The sequence below is a fragment of the Pezoporus wallicus genome, unplaced genomic scaffold (assembly GCF_028554395.1).
Source record: "Pezoporus wallicus isolate ANWC-B61680 ecotype Strahan unplaced genomic scaffold, APGP_CSIRO_Pwel_v1 contig_8548, whole genome shotgun sequence".
Taxonomy (NCBI): Eukaryota; Metazoa; Chordata; class Aves; order Psittaciformes; family Psittacidae; genus Pezoporus; species Pezoporus wallicus.
In genome coordinates, this window is record NW_026642624.1 from 895,587 (window position 1) to 911,854 (window position 16,268).

Sequence of the window (16,268 nt, forward strand, 5' to 3'; positions counted from 1 at the left end):
GTCTCATGGGCTGGGACAGGGAAAGTTTACCTGTAGTCAGGGTTGCTGGCCAAGAGTCCCTGGCTCTTTATTATAGAGCCAGCATATTCAAGGCACCTTAAATGTAAAGAATAAGGAGTAAATGAGCCCAAATGACTGAAGCTGCAGGTGAGAGGATGCTGGCAAGTGCCCGACTGCCTGGAGGTGCTCAGCTCTTGGCACCATAGACTGAGCCCTCTGCGTTCCTCCCCAGGATGTGCGTGAGCTCCTGCCCCACAGGGTTTTTTGGTGACAAAGGGGCCCGGAGGTGCCGCCGGTGCTACAAGGGCTGCGAGCGCTGCGTCGGGAGGGGACCGACCCAGTGCACAGCCTGCAAGAGGAGCCTCTACCATCACCAGATGAGCACCTGCGTGGTGCTGTGTCCGCCTGGGTTTTACGCCGAGGAACGTAAGGATGTTTGTCATGAGCACGCTGTAGCATGAGGATAGAATCGTGGAATGGTTTGGGTTGGAAGGGACCTTAAAGCTCACCCAGTCCCAACCCCTGCCACAGGCAGGGACACCTTCCACTGGAGCAGCTTGCTCCAAGCCCCTGCGTCCAACCTGGCCTTGAACACTGCCAGGGATGGGGCAGCCACAGCTTCTCTGGGCACCCTGTACCAGCAGCTCAGCACCCTCACAGGGAAGAGCTTCCTAATATCTGGTCTAAATGTCCTCTGTCCATTTGAAGCCATTCCCTTATCCTGTCACTACATTGTCACTCCCTTTAGGCACTGGAAGCTCCTCTCTCTAAGGTCTCCCCAGAGCCTTCTCTTCTCCAGGTTGAACAAGCCTAGTTCTCAGCCTGTCAGCTGCATATGCAGTTGGGTTTCTTCCCCAGAGCCTGTAGTTTGGGTGCAAGCACCCTCTTTGCTTTCCCTTCCTATGCAGGGTTTCCTTCTATTTTAAATCCTGTAAGTGGAGAAAACACCTTGATTTTTGAGTAGTGAGTTTCCCCCTTCGGCCTGCTTTGCACACTGAAGGGAAGAGGAAAACCTCTGGGTGTTCAGAGGGTGGTGCAAAGCCGAGGCACTCAGCTTAATTAGAAGACTGTAATTAATGATCCTAGCTGCTTGCAAAGCTTATTTCTTCTTAGCAAGCAATGACAGATAAGGTCATGGGCTATAGCAGGGACCCGTCGGGGGGGATGTGGCTCTCTGCCCTGGGGACCTGGCGCTGGGGTGCAGTGGAGCTTTGCAGCTCCAGCCGCTGCCTGCAAATCACTGCCTGGGTTTTATTCTCCCGTCTGGCTTTTGTTTTTTGAAAGGTCAGAAACGCTGCCTGAAATGTCATCAAAGCTGTAAAAAATGCATCGGCGAAGCGGACAAATGCACTGCATGCAAAGAAGGATTCAGGTAACAGATGAGTGTGGGAGGCGTTTGTACCTGCAGCACCGGTATCTGTTGGGAGAACCGATGGGAAAGTAGAAAGTGAGTTAGTTCAAGACCCAAGATCCTGCTTCCATGGTAGTGCAGCGGTGACGTGGAGTGCTGGAGGCCTGGGGATTTAAAGGGGGTGATTCATGTCCCTTCCGCAGCTGAAAAGGGTGATTTAGATTTCATTTCCTCTCCTCCAGCTCTTGCCAGGGTGGTGGGTGAGTGCTGCGGGCTCAGATGTGCTCATCCGAACCTAGTGACCTGCGACCAGAGCAGCCCTGGCGCTGCAGCATCTAAACTGGGGAGAAAAAAGCAATGAGAATGTTTATACTGCATGTTATGAAGTGCAAGTTTCCTCTTGGATGTACCTGTTGAGTGGGGCTACTATTGGATATGGCTCCTATACCATAGGATATATGGCTCCTGTGGGATGCAGAGCCCAGCCGTACCGGCGGCAGTATCAGCATTGGGAAGAAGCTGTTTCCATCCCTAAGTGTGTGTGGAAGTATGATCCCGTAGCAGGAGGGATCTTCAGGGGAAGAATCTCACACTTAAGACCCCTGGCTGTAAGTGAGCCAGAGCCATGGTGCAGCAGCAGGGCTCTCAGACAAAGAAACTGCCACTGCCAAAAGATTATCTACTCCCTCAGAAGAGCAGAAGTGGCCGCACTTGTCAGACGGAATCCGCCGGCGCTTGCTTTTTATTGTCCAATATCCTTTTAAGCCAGGACTTCAAATCATCCCTGCCACAGTGAAGCGGCACTGGCCCAGCCAATTTCCTTTCATTCCAGGGAGCCTCATGGTGCAAAAAGGGCTTTGGGAGAGCCTGGCTGGCTGCCCACGGGAAAAAAATAGCTTTATTTCCTCCTGGATACTTAATTAAGGAAGCTGCAGCCATCCCTTTGGTCGAGGCAGGGCTTTAACTCCTCCTGAAGCCCTGGCTGGCTTTGGGATGCTCCTGCGCTGCGGGCTGAGGCTGCTGTTGGCACTGGGGAATGTGGAGATGGGGATGGGCTGAGTTGAGCCTCCAGAGCCTGTAGCTTTGGGTGCCTATGTCCTTTCTGCTTCCCCTGCAGCCTGGCAGGAGAGAGCTGTGTGCCGGAGTGCCAGCCCAGCATGTACCTCAGCCGGGAGCCCCGGCGGTGCGAGACCTGCCCTGCCAGCACAGGTACATCCTTCCCCCCACAGCATCCTCCAAACCCTCGTGCATCAAGAGGTGGTACCCACCATACTGAGCCAAGGCAGAGCATGCCAGAGGGGAAGCAATCCCAGCTCTCCAGCACATCCCGCTGGGAATATGTTCATACTGGAAAGGCTCTTAGGGAGTTTTCACATTTTTATTGGAGCCATTCTTTATTTCCTGATCCCTCTGAAGCCAGGTGCTTCAGTTTAATAAGATTGCGGGGAGGCTGTAAAACGGAGTGATGGAAGATGGCTTTGCAGTGTAAAAATGTCATGGAGCTGAGGTGTGTTATCCCATGGGAATGGGCTGCCCACTGCTGCTTCCCCCTGCTGCCCGCTCGGCGTTCCCTTTAAATCCTGCCTTTTTCACTTCTTGCAAGTCTAATTATTTTCTATTGTTAATGTTTGCATCTGCTCTCGAAATCATCATAGATCTGATGATAATATGATCTCTAGACAATTCATGTTCAGTGGCGTGAATCTCTTCTATCATACATGGGCAATTTCCTAAGACTGAATCCAAAATATTTATTGATCTTGTTGGCAGGCGTGGAAAAGAACGGGCTCTTAATCCCTTAAGAAAATTACTTCCCTTCTAATTCTTATTCCAGTCAGTGTAAATGTACTTCACCACAATTATTTTTCAAGCTTTTTCTTGTCTCCTTTTCCTGCATCACCATTTCTCATGCCTGCTGTGTGGAAAGCCTCTAATAATACCACCTCCATCACTGGGGTTTGCTGTCCAGCCACAATATACTGGCGTCAGAGTGGGGCCCTCTGCTTTCCCAGCTCTTTTCCTGAACCCTTCCCTCCTTCAGCCCAATTTAGCATCTCTTTTTCCTCATATTACTCTGAATGTGGTGGTAAAGTCAACCTGGTGCACACTTGGGAGCAGTGGCTGATGCTCCAGAAGGGATTTTGATGTGATGTCCACAGCCAAGCCCCTGTGGCCAGCTCTTGGCTCTACAGGATGCTGGGCTTTTGGGGGGTTGGAATCTGAGTTTTTTGAGGTGGAACCTGGGATTTTTGGGGTAGGAGCCAAGCAGGACTCTGTGGCACAACAAGCAGCTTGTAGGCTCCTGGGCAATAGCAGGGCAGAGATGGTGTCTCCATCTCATGTGGGGCGCTGTCTCCAAAATGACCCATGTGCCCTGTCCCCTGTCCTGCAGGGCCGGGTGAGGAGGACTGTGCACCCTGCACCCCCGAAACCTCTGCACCCCACTGGCGCTGCGTCCCTGCCTGCCGTGAGGGCTTCTATCCCGCTGACAGCCATGGGCTGCCCAACAAAGTCTGCAAGAGGTAGGTACCACCCCGACCGTGAGCGGAACAAAGCTGGGATCGATGGGGATCACTGGGAGAGACGCTGGGAAAAAAAAACATGCTAAAAGCAGCTCACCGCTGGAGCTGTTGGGTAGGGAAATTAAAGTAGGGATGAGGCAGCCATGGGGCTGGACCCCACACACCCCTGCCCTACGGATTTAAGAGCAGCAAAGCTGCACGCTCCCCCACCGGAGCCAGCCAGCCAAGATGGCTTAGGGCTACGGTGGAAGGGGCTCAGCCCTGGCTGCAGGCTCTTCGGAGGAGGTGTGGGAGGAATGGTAATGTTTAGGTAAATATTCCAGCTTTCAATCCAACCTGCTCCGCTCGCCCGCGGCCGTGTTGGAGGAGCTGCACCGCTCCCCGGCCCAGCACGGGGGCTGCGTGCCCGAGATGGGAGATGCCGGGAGGCAGCAATTTGCTCCCACTCTCCGGCACTCTGCGCTTTAAGTGGGGAGTGGGAGTGGAGTCAGCCTCATTGAAGCTGAACATGAAAGGGAAGGATTAAAGGTCACTTGGGAACACACAATGCCGTCCCTGCCTGCACAGCGTTTCGCTCAGCCGGGCTGGCTCCCCAGCAGGGAGAAACGAGGGACCAGCATCCGTTCCCAGGGATTTTGGGTACGCTGTCCCCAGGCAGAAAGGCTGGGCTCTCTTCCCTGAATAAATGGATTGGAGGAGCACAGGTTCCCCTCACAGCCCTTTTTCTAACTGGGATTGCTGGGAGAGGTGTGTCCCACTGACTGCTCCCAGCAGACAAGCGCTGCTGCGATGTCACTGTCACTGGGCATCGAGCTGGCACCATGAGCCCATTTTTCCTGGGGTTTTGATAACTTCTCAAGCTTCAGATTCACCATTTACCCGGAAAAGCTGTGGCTGCCCCATCCCTGGCAGTGTTCAAGGCCAGGTTTGACACAGGGGCTTGGAGCAAACTGCTCTAGTGGAAAGCGTCCCTGCCCGTGGCAGGCTTTGGAACTGGATGAGCTTTAAGGTCCCTTCCAGCCCAACCCAGTCTGGGATCCTGTGATTTTCCACACCCTCTGGTTCAGTCTGGATGTCGCAGTGCCAGCAGACACGTGTTCTGGCTGCCAGCCCATTTGGGATGGCTGGGATGGGTGGTGGTGCTGGTTCAGATCACAGCAGAGCCTCCATCCCCAGGTGCGATGACCACTGCTCAGCCTGCGAGGGCTCCAGTGGAAACTGCCTCAAGTGTAAAGAAGGTTTCAGCCTCCTCGGTGGCTCCTGTGTAACAAATGAAACCTGTACCAATGGTAAGTAGCTGTGGCAGAACCGCTGGCACCATAGTGCTTCCCTGGCAGCAAAACCAAGGGGTTTGGGGGATTCCCTTCACAGTGTAAAGCTGAATGCACTGGAGCTCCTGGGCTTGCTGGGGCACGGCTGTGGTGGGCAGGCAGCTTACCTGGCAGAGCTACTGGATATCTGCTTGTTGCTCAAACACATCCAAGCGTCTGTGTTCGTTAGAGTTTAGTCTTGGGGCTAATTCTCCCACTCGCTGCAAAGCTGCTTTATTCCTTCATTAAAATCACGCGAAAGCTGCGTTTTAAAAGCAACTCCTTTTCGATTCTCTCTCCTCCAACACTGGAACAAATTGCACGGCCCGTTACGGGCAATGTTTGTTTGTTTAGGATGTTAATCTGCTCTCATTTTCTCTTGTTCCTCGCCTCGGCCTCCCAGCTGACAAGACTTTCTGTGAGATGGTGAAATCAAACAAGCTCTGTGAAAAGAAGCTGTTTGTGCAGTTCTGCTGTCAGACGTGTCTTATGGCCGGGTAAAGTTCAGCGCCTGCATCCATCCAGGACTTCCACCAACGGCCAGCCCAGTTTTGCCAAATGTTTAGGACAAAAGGTTATTTTTTCAGCTTTGGGAGAGTTTACATGGTGCTGTCAAGCATCTGCTCGTAAGTTTGATAGCTTTAATATCACTGTCAGTGCGTTTCTATAGCAATATGGTAAGCTGAGATTGGATCGTACCCTGACTGAGCAAGTCCTGAAAGGCAGCAGACAAGCGGTGATATTAATACTCTCAAACACTCCTCGTGAGCAGGGACCAATCCATGTACACACGCTTGGTTCTTTGCAGAGATCCTACTGCTGTGCCCGCTGCGAGCGGCTGGCGGGAGCCCTCGCTGCGAAGGATGCAGGACTTGACACCTCTGCGAAGAAAGTGCCGGTCCTGGCTTGGTGTTTGGTACCCTTCCCTGCTAGGTGATGGCTGATCTAAACCCGCGTTGCAAACGGCCGTGCTCTGTACATAGGTATAACGATGAATTAGGTGGTTCCGGAGCGGTGCCCCCCCGGCCCGCTCCGGTGCTCCTGTTCGGATTCGGTCGGTAGCTGGTTTTCTCTCTGGCCATGGCAATAACTGGAGATTTGAGGACCAAAGCGAGAGCTGATCCACGTGGCTCTGCAGGCATTGTCGGCCCAGTGCATCCACAGGGCTTTGCTGTGTAGGTAACTGAAAGCCGGCAAACCCCTTGTGCCTACAGGGAGCCTTAGGGACTTTGGGGGGTTCATCCATCCACATGGAACAGCCTGTGGGGGTCACAGCCTTACCACAAAATGTTATTTCCCTCCTGGAATTGCTAGGGATCACTGATTAATTCAGTTCTGGAATGAGCTAGATCCTTCCTCTATACGAGGTGGTGTCCCAGTTCATCTCCTGGCATTTTATGTCATGATCCTTCCCCTGTTTCACTGGGTTCACCACTCTCTCTTACACAAATTCCTCCTGTTTTTACCTGGGTAACAGTTTCCAAAAGAGACATTCCACGGATCCGGCCAGGAAACTCAATGCTACAAACCCCTTCCCTGAAACAAACCTTTTCATGCTCTCCCCTAACAGTAACGTGGTGTTTATATATAATTGTGTTTAAAATATCCTTGGCTATGTTGTTTTACAGATTTTTAAAAAATAACTTATACAATCCTTGGTTTTCCTCCGTGGACTTTTTTTTTATATGGGAGTGGGGAATCTTTCTGTGTCCTACGTCCTCCTCTCGGACCCTGCAGAGCCACTCTGCACCAGATGTATGTAAACCCTCTTTCCTACGCTGCATGTTCTGATTGTCATTGTTAATAGTCTGAACGAGTTAAACCTTTTGCCAATGAAATTCACAGTAGGAATTGTCACCGGCTCCTCATGGAGCCAGGATAATCCCTGCTTGGTTTCGGTTGCAATGACACGAGCCCTGCCTGAGCTTGCCCGCTAGAGCTTACCTCAGCCAGGTGAAGAGGGGCAGAGCCACGCCGCCACCGGTCCTCACCTGCCTGGACCAGACCCAAAGATGGAGCTTTGGTGACCTGACCTTTAAGTTAATAAACTATTGATCTCCCCCGACCAGTGAATCTGTGCTTTTTCCAAACGCACACAGCTGCCATCCCAGCCAGTGCTGCATCGCATGTCTTTAATTGTGCTGGACAAGGCAGCTGTCCTGGCTGGAGCTCCTCGTCATCCCAGAGCACCTGCAGGAGAAAGGGCTCAGGAACAGACAAGCTGCATCTGCAGAACCCTCCCTTTTGTTCTCATAAAGGTCTTTTTACCTTCAGAGGAAACTTCTATCCCACATACCTGCCCCGTGCCAGGCAGGGCTGGCATCGCTGGTGCACCCAGGGCTGTCTGGCTGGGGTTCAGGCCTGTGCTCAGCCACAGCTGTGTGTATTCTCTGGCTGTGGGGGATCCCAGCTGAGCTGGCAGGAGGGCTTGCTCCCCTTTCCCACCTGCACAAGGAGCATCCTGCAGTGCCCCACCACTGTTGGGGGCTGCAGGGCCACTGTACCCCTTCAGCTGGTGGGGAAAGGAGAAGAGCCGCTGGTGCAGTGGGGAGAGGAGGGAGCTGTGAAGCCTTTTGTTTGTTGTGTTGGTTTTGCAATGTTTAACCATGGGCTAGGTGCCCAGGGTAGTGCTGGAATACCTGAAACAGAGCTTTTTCAGTGTGGAAAAAAAAGGAAAAGAATGGAATATTCCCATGAGGGGATGTGCTTTCTCAGAGCTGGGCTGCTCTTGGGCTCCTGCATCTTAAGGTCTTCACATTTATCAAATGATAAATGTGAGTTAATCAGATGATTTATCACATCCAGTGATTCCTGCTGTTGCTCCAGGATTCCCCTGGCAGTCTCGGGCCAAACCAGAGGTCAGAACTGGGGTAAAATCTCCTGGCTTCTGCCCCTTGGGTTGTAAAATGACCAACTTACTTTCATTTGTGTTGCTGTGTCACAGTCAAAAGGCAGGAGCCATGAATACTGCATCAGCTCTGCTCACTGTGGCCTGCTGCTAAATACTGCTCACTGGTATATTTAGATGTACTGAACTGCTAAAAAAGAAACACGTTTACCCTTACATCCTTGGCATAACTCAAAATACACACTGGGCGAAGCAGTGCAATTTAAGATGACCAGTCCCCAGCAGTCCCAGCCTTACCCTGCTTTCTGCTGCCCCCCAGTCTGCCGGGAAAGAGAGATGAATACATCAACACCAGCTTCCAGAGTTTCCCTCAAAAATCATTCCTGGACAGTAATAAAATTCAGATTATTTATTCAAGCTACTGCAATGCTTGCTTGGAGCTATTAGAGTCCCTCTGGCACTGGTATGCTCAGAGGATCAAAGTGGCTGCTGTGTCTTCAAGATAAATAAGTACTCAGGCAATTTGTTAAAGCCCATTGCTCTGCTGTCTCCTGGCACCAAAGCCAGATCTGTAATAGCTGTTTTCTGGAAGTCCTCAGTGCAGCCTGGCTCCTGGATCACTGTTTGCCTGTGAGGTTGCATCCAGGACCACCTGCATTTCACAGTTCACATCTTAAAAATCATTACTTTAGCTTTCCATTACAAAGAAAGGGCTTTTAAGAGCGTGTGTACAGCATCCAAGACCAAGAACCTGTCTGCTCAAATACAATGCTATGATGACTGTAGAGCTGAGGCATACAGATGTATTGTGCTAAGGGAGACAGGTCTGGGCTTTATTTGGCCTTGTCAGAGGCAGGACCTGCCTTCCAGGAGGCTGAAGAAGGTCTCCCTTTAGTGACTGCCTGAGATGTCAAAAGACTCGTCTTTACCACCGCATGATTCCTGAGTCAGGTAAAACGGTGCTGCTGGTGACTGCTTCTGACAGCTCTTTCTCTTCTTCTTGCTCTCTCCTGTGTTTAAACAAGCGCAGATGTCATAAAAACCTGACTACGTGCTTCCATATACAGCTTTGGAGAGGGCGTTTTGCAAGTAGGGAGCACAGGAGCTGCCTGACCCCAGCTGACATCTCCACAGGGATCATCCGGCGCAACAGAGCCAGCTCTGACGCTGCAATGCCGGGGAATGAGCCAGGAGTCCCTCTCGGGGTGATGCTGCAAGATGTTCCCAAAGGAAAAGCATGAGCCATCCCTGTGCGGTGCCAAACGTGTCTGCAGCGTTTAACCTATTATCACATCCTCTGGGTTCACCGAAATGTCACGGCTAATGAAAAATACCTTTCCCTCGACAGCAGAGGATCCAGAAACCATCCCGTCTTGGCTCGCTCGGGGGGCTGGACGGCTGGGGCAGTATCCTCCAGGGCTGCAGAAGTGGCTTGGTGACATCCATCAGGCGATGGTTGGGACCTGGGGGCGTCAATTGCTTCCTTTAGCTCCTATCACCCTCCACCCACCAGCCCAGCCCGGTCAAATAGCCCCGGCCACAGCATCCCGATGCCGGCAATGGGCAGGCTGAGACCTCAGCTCTTCCTTACTGTTCTCCGCATTCCTAAAGCCGCAGAGAGGGTGCAGGGACACTTGAAAGCGCTCTTTGCCTCGCAGGGAAAGGATGAATACCCTTCAGAGCTTCTCTGAAACCAGGAATACACATGGAAGAGCCAGAGCAACCGCCGTAATGCTGCAGGGCAAAGCGTTTATGGGCAGCTCCATGCCCAGGAGCAAAGGCTTGGACGCAGGAGCTGTAGCTGCGGGAAGCTGCCCTGGCTGCATGGCACGGAGGGAGGGAGCAGCGTGTGTTCGGACAAGCACAGTCCCACACACGGCCCATAGGAAAGCAGCCTCCTCGCTGCCAGCCCCGGCCTGAAGCCGGCTCCGGGGTGCCGGGGCCGCGCTTTGGGGCCGCTTCCTCGGAGGGCAGAGCGGTGCGCAGGCCACCGGGTCCCTCTGCTGACGAGCTGCCTGCACTGCTGCGGGCCCGCTCCCCCGCTCCCCGGGACCCTCCAAGGGCCACGGCCTGTTCCTGCCCGGCCCCGGGGGCGAAGGGGGAGCCGCGGCTGCCCGGGGGCGAACCCACCGCGGCCCCGCCACTCGCGAACGGAGGAGCAGGCGGGCAGCGGGGCGGCGCTCGGCGCTCGGCTGCTCGGCCTGGCCGGGGGCGGCTCGGCGCTCGGCGGGTTGTCCTGGCGCGGCGCGGCGCGGCCCGGCGGTGAGGTGCGGCGCGGCGCGGTGCGGTGCGGGCTGGCGCGATGGTGAAGCTGACGGCGGAGCTGATCGAGCAGGCGGCACAGTACACCAATGCCGTGCGCGACCGCGAGCTCGACCTGCGCGGTGAGCGGGACAGAGGGGCTCCCGGCGGCGGGGCCGTGCCGGGGCTTCTGCCGTGGGCCGGGCTGTGCGGCCTAGGCCGGGGCTTTGGGGGTCTGTGGTGAGGCCTAGCGGGCCTGTGGGTATCCTGTGGAGGGGTTTGGGGTCTTCAGTGGGCTGCGGCAGGACGGGGGGAAGCGGCGGGGAGGTTGTGGGAGAGGTCTGCAGTGGCCGGAGGGGACTGGGGAAAGGGGAGTTAAAGAGGCTCCAGTGTTAGGGGAACCTGGAGGGGTTGGAATGGAAGGGGATTTGGGGTAATGTGGGAGTAAGGTGCAGTGGTTGGGGTGGGACACCCGAGGGATGTGGCAGGAAGGTGGGATTGGGCTGTGAGGGTACAGGGAGGAAGAGGGGTGCTTTGAAAAGGCTGCGGGGGCTGTTGGATCTGAGAGGGAGAGTTTGGTCCGTGAGTGATGCGGAGGAGTCATTCCAGAGATGCTTTGACTGCCTGCATCCTCAGTCTATGCAGATACGTGTGCTCTGCCTCTTTGTTCTGCTCCCTTTTGGGCACCGTCTGATCTCTGCCTTGCACCCTTCCCTCAGGCTATAAAATCCCTGTTATTGAGAACTTGGGTGCCACTCTGGACCAGTTTGATGCAATTGATTTCTCTGACAATGAGATCCGGAAGCTGGATGGGTTCCCTCTGTTGAGGAGGCTGAAAACTCTCCTGATGAATAACAATAGGATTTGGTAAGTGGTTGTATTTTGGCCAGATGAGGACCTGAGGGAGAGGAAAATGCTCTTCGGGAGAGTGTTTGTGCATCTTTCAGTGCTGGGTACGTGTAGAAGCGTTTGGCTTATGGAAAAAAATCTTCACTGTATAGTAGAGATACGTGGAGAACTCTGTAGGGTCTCTTTGATTTTCCTACCTCAGTGCAAAAGTCAGTCTTCGTTTTTGAGACAGGACAATGAGATGCAGAGTTTGGAATCTGGCTGGACCTTTGGATTTCAGTAGTCACTCCCCATAAAGACAAAAGCCAGGGATATGTGCAGTGGGTGAATGTAAATCTGATATTGCATCTAGTGCGCTTTCAGCAATGGCTGGTATTTCTTGCCAGCTTTATTAGTAAAAATATTGTAGTGGATGCTGACCCAGACTCCTGCCAGCGTTGGACTGGGTTGGTTTACATGGGGATCCTCTTTGTTATCATATTTTTATATGTCTTTTCACCATTTCTCATTTCTAGCTTAAGTTAAACGTTTGGTTTTTGTTCTTTAGTCGCATTGGTGAAAACCTTGAGCAGGCTCTGCCCTGCCTGACAGAGCTCATTCTCACCAACAACAACATTGCTGAACTGGTAAGTGCAGGATAAATTGAACCAAGCTTGAAGTTTGTGTTTGTCATCTTTCCAATTAACCTTTTTCCTGAGAGTACTGTCACATACTTCTGGTAGTAGTTGGCTCTTTTTCTTTAGAGTAATGCCATATGGTATTGGTAGTAGTTAATGCTGTACATATTGTAATGAGCATAATTTGCAGCATGCAGTGGAACAGCAGTCACAAAGACTTAGTGGATTTGCCATTAAACTACTTGCAGTAATCCTAATTAGTAGCAATTACTAATTCTAATTGGTCATTAAAATAGATGTGAGTTCAGAAACTCTGTTTTCAAATCAGATTTTGATCATTCACTAAAGGGGCTTATGATTTCTTACTGTGTTCTCATTACATAGGGTGAACTGGATCCGTTGTCAACTATTAAGTCATTGACGTACCTGAGGTATGTGATCTTGCAAAGACAAGCTGCTCTTTCCCTGCTGTTTGAACTCTGCAGCTGTCCTGGCTCTTTGCTTTGCTCTGAAATGCTCTCCTTTTTATGAGCTGTGACAGAGCCTTTATGCCTAAAAGTTAAATTGGTAAAGGTTTCCACTACACTTCAGAAATATATGGTATTTAATGGGTTAAGCTTTTTGTTACTGACAGACAATTGGACTAATGAAATGTAACATCTCTATAAACCAGTATGTGAGCACTGAAGTAACCTTAACCTTTAAAAGCCTAAAAACTAAAGGTTAAAACTGTTGTTACAAAATACTTTAAAATACATGTGAACAATGACTTTTCAGTAATGTCACATTTGGTATGAGGGACAAAGGTAAAAACAATTTGTTTGGTGATTTTACTAGGTCATCAGTATCCAGGTAGGAATTGTGATGGTTTAGGGTTCTTTTGTTTGGGTTGTTTTGGCTTTTATATATATGTGTGTGTGAACATAAAGAACAACCTGAAAAGATATATAGATCTTTTATATATATAAAATATATATATATCTTTTCAGGTTGTTCTTTATGTTCAGTAAAATCGACTTAATTGATAAAGTGCAAGTTTTTACCATAGTTTTCATAATATCAAAGAACACTGTTACTAGGCTTATTTAATGGTGTTGCGGAAGGTACATGGATGTATTTTAAGTATATTAATGTATTTCAGTGTAAGTGTATTTTCACATATGTTATATTAAGAACCTCTTTGTAACCTCTGTTGACTTTGTAGCATTTTAAGGAATCCTGTAACAAATAAGAAGCATTACAGATTATATGTCATCCACAAAGTTCCCCAGGTCAGAGTACTGGATTTTCAGAAAGTGAGACTCAAAGTAAGTCTGCTTTTCTTTGCTTCCAGCACAAGATGAATGCCTTTTGTTTCTTGTTGTGCTTCAAAATTCAGCAGTAACAATAAGCTTTTTGCTGTAGTTGTAAATTTAATTGAAACTATGTATCATAAGTGGCTCTAAAAACATGCTCTTTTTCTGTCACGGTTTCATTCTGTTAAGTATATAGTCTGTTTAATGATGTTAAGTTTTACTAGCTTTGTTTAGTCTGATTCTTTTTTGGCCCTCTGGTGTTGGTAGAAAGACTGGAGAAAGAGGCCCTTTGCTCTTTGCTCTCAGTCAAGATGTGTGTGGGAAAGAGTTCTTGCTAGGCTGATACGTCTGGAGTCTGAGTGTTTGGGCAGTGTTTATGTGCTTGTTCTTCCTTCTGGTCTCCACCTACCAATGTTGACTTTTGAAGATGAGCCAAAGAGTCTTTCTTTGCAAAGACAGAAGCTTTGCAAACTGCAGTGTTCCTAAATTAACTTTGTGTGTGTGGTATCGCTGTAGGAGCGACAGGAGGCAGAGAAAATGTTCAAGGGCAAACGGGGTGCACAGCTTGCAAAGGATATTGCCAGGAGAGCAAAAACGTAAGATAAGAAACCAATTTACACTGGCATCCTCCTTCAGAAACACCACGTTCTGTGTGTGGTGTGAGGCACTAAACTGAAACACCAGCTGCTAGTGGGATGCCTCAAAAGCTTTGCGTGCCAGGAGTGCCTTGTCCAAGCATCCCAAGTTTTGGATGGTGGTGAATACGTCTCAGAAGTATGTTTGAAAGATGTATTTGGTCAGGGTGGGTTGATGTAAGTCAACAAGCAGGAAATATTAATTTAATTCTTGCCATTGTTTAATTTGCCTTTTTCCCCCCCTAGATGATGGGTAATTCCATTTTTCTTCTTTTGCCAGTGAATATAAACTGCTGTAGTCAGGAGGGTAAATGCAGATGAAAGTCTGCAATTAAACTGTTACAAGTACATGTTTAATGAGTTTAATTAAGTGGTACAACAAGTTTTGTTTCTTTACCTGTTTGGAAATCAGAATCTGGATCATGGATGGCCACAGCATTTCCAAATCCACAATTAAACATATCTTGAATGTATTTAGCATTTAAAACTACAATAGATGGACTCGAGCTCTTGTTTATGAGTTCTGTTCTGGGATAGTTTTAGAACAAGTAGATGATTGAACTAAATAGCTCAATAAACATGAAGAGAATCTCTAGCTGCAAAGGAGGCTGCAGCCTGGGCTGGGTCAGCACTTGAGGAACTCCTTCCAGCTGATCAGCCAGTAACATCCAATTTTGCATACTACAGGTTTTTCTTTTGAGTCTTAAGATTAATCCAGTCTAGTGTTTCATATAGGCTGGTGTAATACCATATTAGACATGTGAGAGCAGGAAACCCAGTTCCAGTAACTCTTTATCCAACCTGCTTTTGGAATGGCAACAGCCCACCTGAGTGTTCAACAACATCCAAATCAAACAGCTTTTGTCAACTGCTTGATACTTAAAGTTAAGGCCTGCCTCTCTATAAGAGCAGATTAAAAGGTCTGGGGGGAGTGGGGGGGAATGGGACAGCGAGGACAGGCTGCTGGTGTTTCTGAAGGAGGCGATTCTTCACTGTATCAGTTTGTTAACAAAGATAAGATACTACACTTGATTGACTGAAATGCTTCCAAACCTAGTTTGGAAGTTAAGAGAAGCGCATGCCCTTCAAAAGGCGTAACAAGGCTTTATTTTTCCTTGGAAGCTTCATCCCAGGTGCTGCTCTGCACTTTGACAAAAAGAAAGCTGGGCCCTCCCCGGGGGACGTCGAAGCAATTAAGGTAAATCTGTCAGGACAGCACACGTGGATCCAAATGGAACAAAGGTTTCCTCCTGGAAGGCCCTGCCTGTGTTCACACAAACAGAGCAGCGTGGCCTAACTTTGGGCCACTTTTCTGTAATTTTTCTTCTATTAGGATATACCTGTTTTTTTTTGAGAACTTAAATGAAGTGTTCCTCTGAGCTTGGAGTTCTCTCAGGACAAAGCAGCTCATTTAATAAGAGTGGAGTTATTTTGAGTAGGGTCTTTATCATTTGCAGAATTTTCTAGAACTTTGTAGAACTTTCCATAGAAGCTTAGCATCACTTCACTGGGGAAAAAAACCTTCTCAGGTTTCTTTTAAACAGACTGACACTGTGTGTGGAGATTCATTGTGCTCTTTTGTCTGTTTTCCAGACTGCTATAGCCAATGCCACGACTTTGGCTGAAGTGGAGCGGCTGAAGGGCATGCTGCAGGCTGGCCAGATTCCCGGCAGAGAACGAAAATCAGGTCACTTTAATTACTGTTTCCCAAACAGAATCTACCTCTTTTTATTCCTTCTGGCTGTTTTATGTGAGCTCAGGAGAGAGTTATGTCGGAAAGGGCAGACAGTTGAAAAGACCTGTTTAAATGGAGTGTAAGTTTATCATCAGAACGACTGGACCACATCCATAGGGCTACGTCTGCCTGGCCTCTGGAGCGCAGCTCTGGGCTGTTAGCTGGACTTCCTGAGAGCAAGGTGCTGAACATCAGCCCTGAACCCTCCCTGAGGACCTGGCTAAATCCCAGCAGTTCATCCCAGTGATTTAACAGACAAGATTAATTGCAGAGTCTGTCTGGACTGAGCGTTTGTGCCTCAGATGAGGGTACAGGAGCGTGCCTCAGAGGCTTCTGCATGGACAAATCTTAACCACAGACTGGCAATGCCGTGTTAGTGCTATATAGATTCTGCTCACGGGGCTGGTTGGTTTTAAGGGTTCACGTTATTAGTGCCCCTCTCAGGGGGTGGAAATCAATATCCTTAACCTCTGGGAAAGGAAAGGAACGTTTGCGGTAACCCCCCTTAACTCTGTGCCGTGTCCTTCCAGGCCCGTCGGAGGATGCCGAGGAGGAAATGGAAGAGGATGCGGTTCCCAATGGATCCTAGGCCCCGGCTGGCCGCGGTCCGGAGCTTCTCCTTGCGGGGGCTCAGCCTCGCCCCCCTCCCCGCACCGTGTCCGGCGCGTTTCAGCGTTCAATAAATGAGCGGTTCCGTTTGCTCCCCGTGTGCGGCGTCGTGTGTGCGGAGCCCTCCCTGCGCACCCCGATTGGCTCCTAGCTCCTTTCCTCTCTTCTCTCATTGGCCATCACAGCCATGATTTCACCCTTACTCTCCTTCCCATTGGTCCACGAGGGGAAGCGTCGCTTCGTGGTTGGTTCTCCA

The 16,268-nt window shown here is 50.1% G+C and overlaps 2 protein-coding genes across 2 annotated transcripts in view; both read left to right on the forward strand.

Annotated features, from left to right (window-relative positions):
- Positions 1-7,248, forward strand: part of PCSK6 (proprotein convertase subtilisin/kexin type 6) — a 35,658-nt gene extending 28,410 nt beyond the window's left edge. Inside the window, exons 16-21 of the mRNA XM_057431030.1 lie at positions 233-426; positions 1,285-1,372; positions 2,469-2,560; positions 3,744-3,873; positions 5,050-5,162; positions 5,587-7,248. Coding sequence (XP_057287013.1) covers positions 233-426; positions 1,285-1,372; positions 2,469-2,560; positions 3,744-3,873; positions 5,050-5,162; positions 5,587-5,684 — 715 coding nt within the window. The 3' untranslated portion in view covers positions 5,685-7,248. The remainder of the gene's footprint in view (positions 1-232; positions 427-1,284; positions 1,373-2,468; positions 2,561-3,743; positions 3,874-5,049; positions 5,163-5,586) is intronic.
- A 3,041-nt stretch (positions 7,249-10,289) lies between these two features.
- Positions 10,290-16,032, forward strand: SNRPA1 (small nuclear ribonucleoprotein polypeptide A'). The gene is made up of 9 exons (XM_057431041.1): positions 10,290-10,415; positions 10,992-11,139; positions 11,669-11,747; positions 12,123-12,169; positions 12,943-13,045; positions 13,550-13,629; positions 14,791-14,866; positions 15,262-15,355; positions 15,934-16,032. The coding sequence occupies exons 1-9, from the start codon at positions 10,334-10,336 to the stop codon at positions 15,990-15,992; spliced, it is 768 nt and encodes a 255-aa protein (XP_057287024.1). The 5' UTR covers positions 10,290-10,333; the 3' UTR covers positions 15,993-16,032.
- The last annotated feature ends 236 nt before the right edge of the window (positions 16,033-16,268 follow it).

Excerpts from the sequence above, each read along its gene's own strand:
- SNRPA1 (XM_057431041.1), top strand. The coding sequence starts at position 10,334 with ATGGTGAAGCTGACGGCGGAGCTGATCGAGCAGGCGGCACAGTACACC. Across the intron at positions 12,170-12,942 it reads AAGTCATTGACGTACCTGAG|CATTTTAAGGAATCCTGTAA; the intron begins GTATGTGATCTT and ends TTGACTTTGTAG. Across the intron at positions 13,630-14,790 it reads ATTGCCAGGAGAGCAAAAAC|CTTCATCCCAGGTGCTGCTC; the intron begins GTAAGATAAGAA and ends TTTCCTTGGAAG.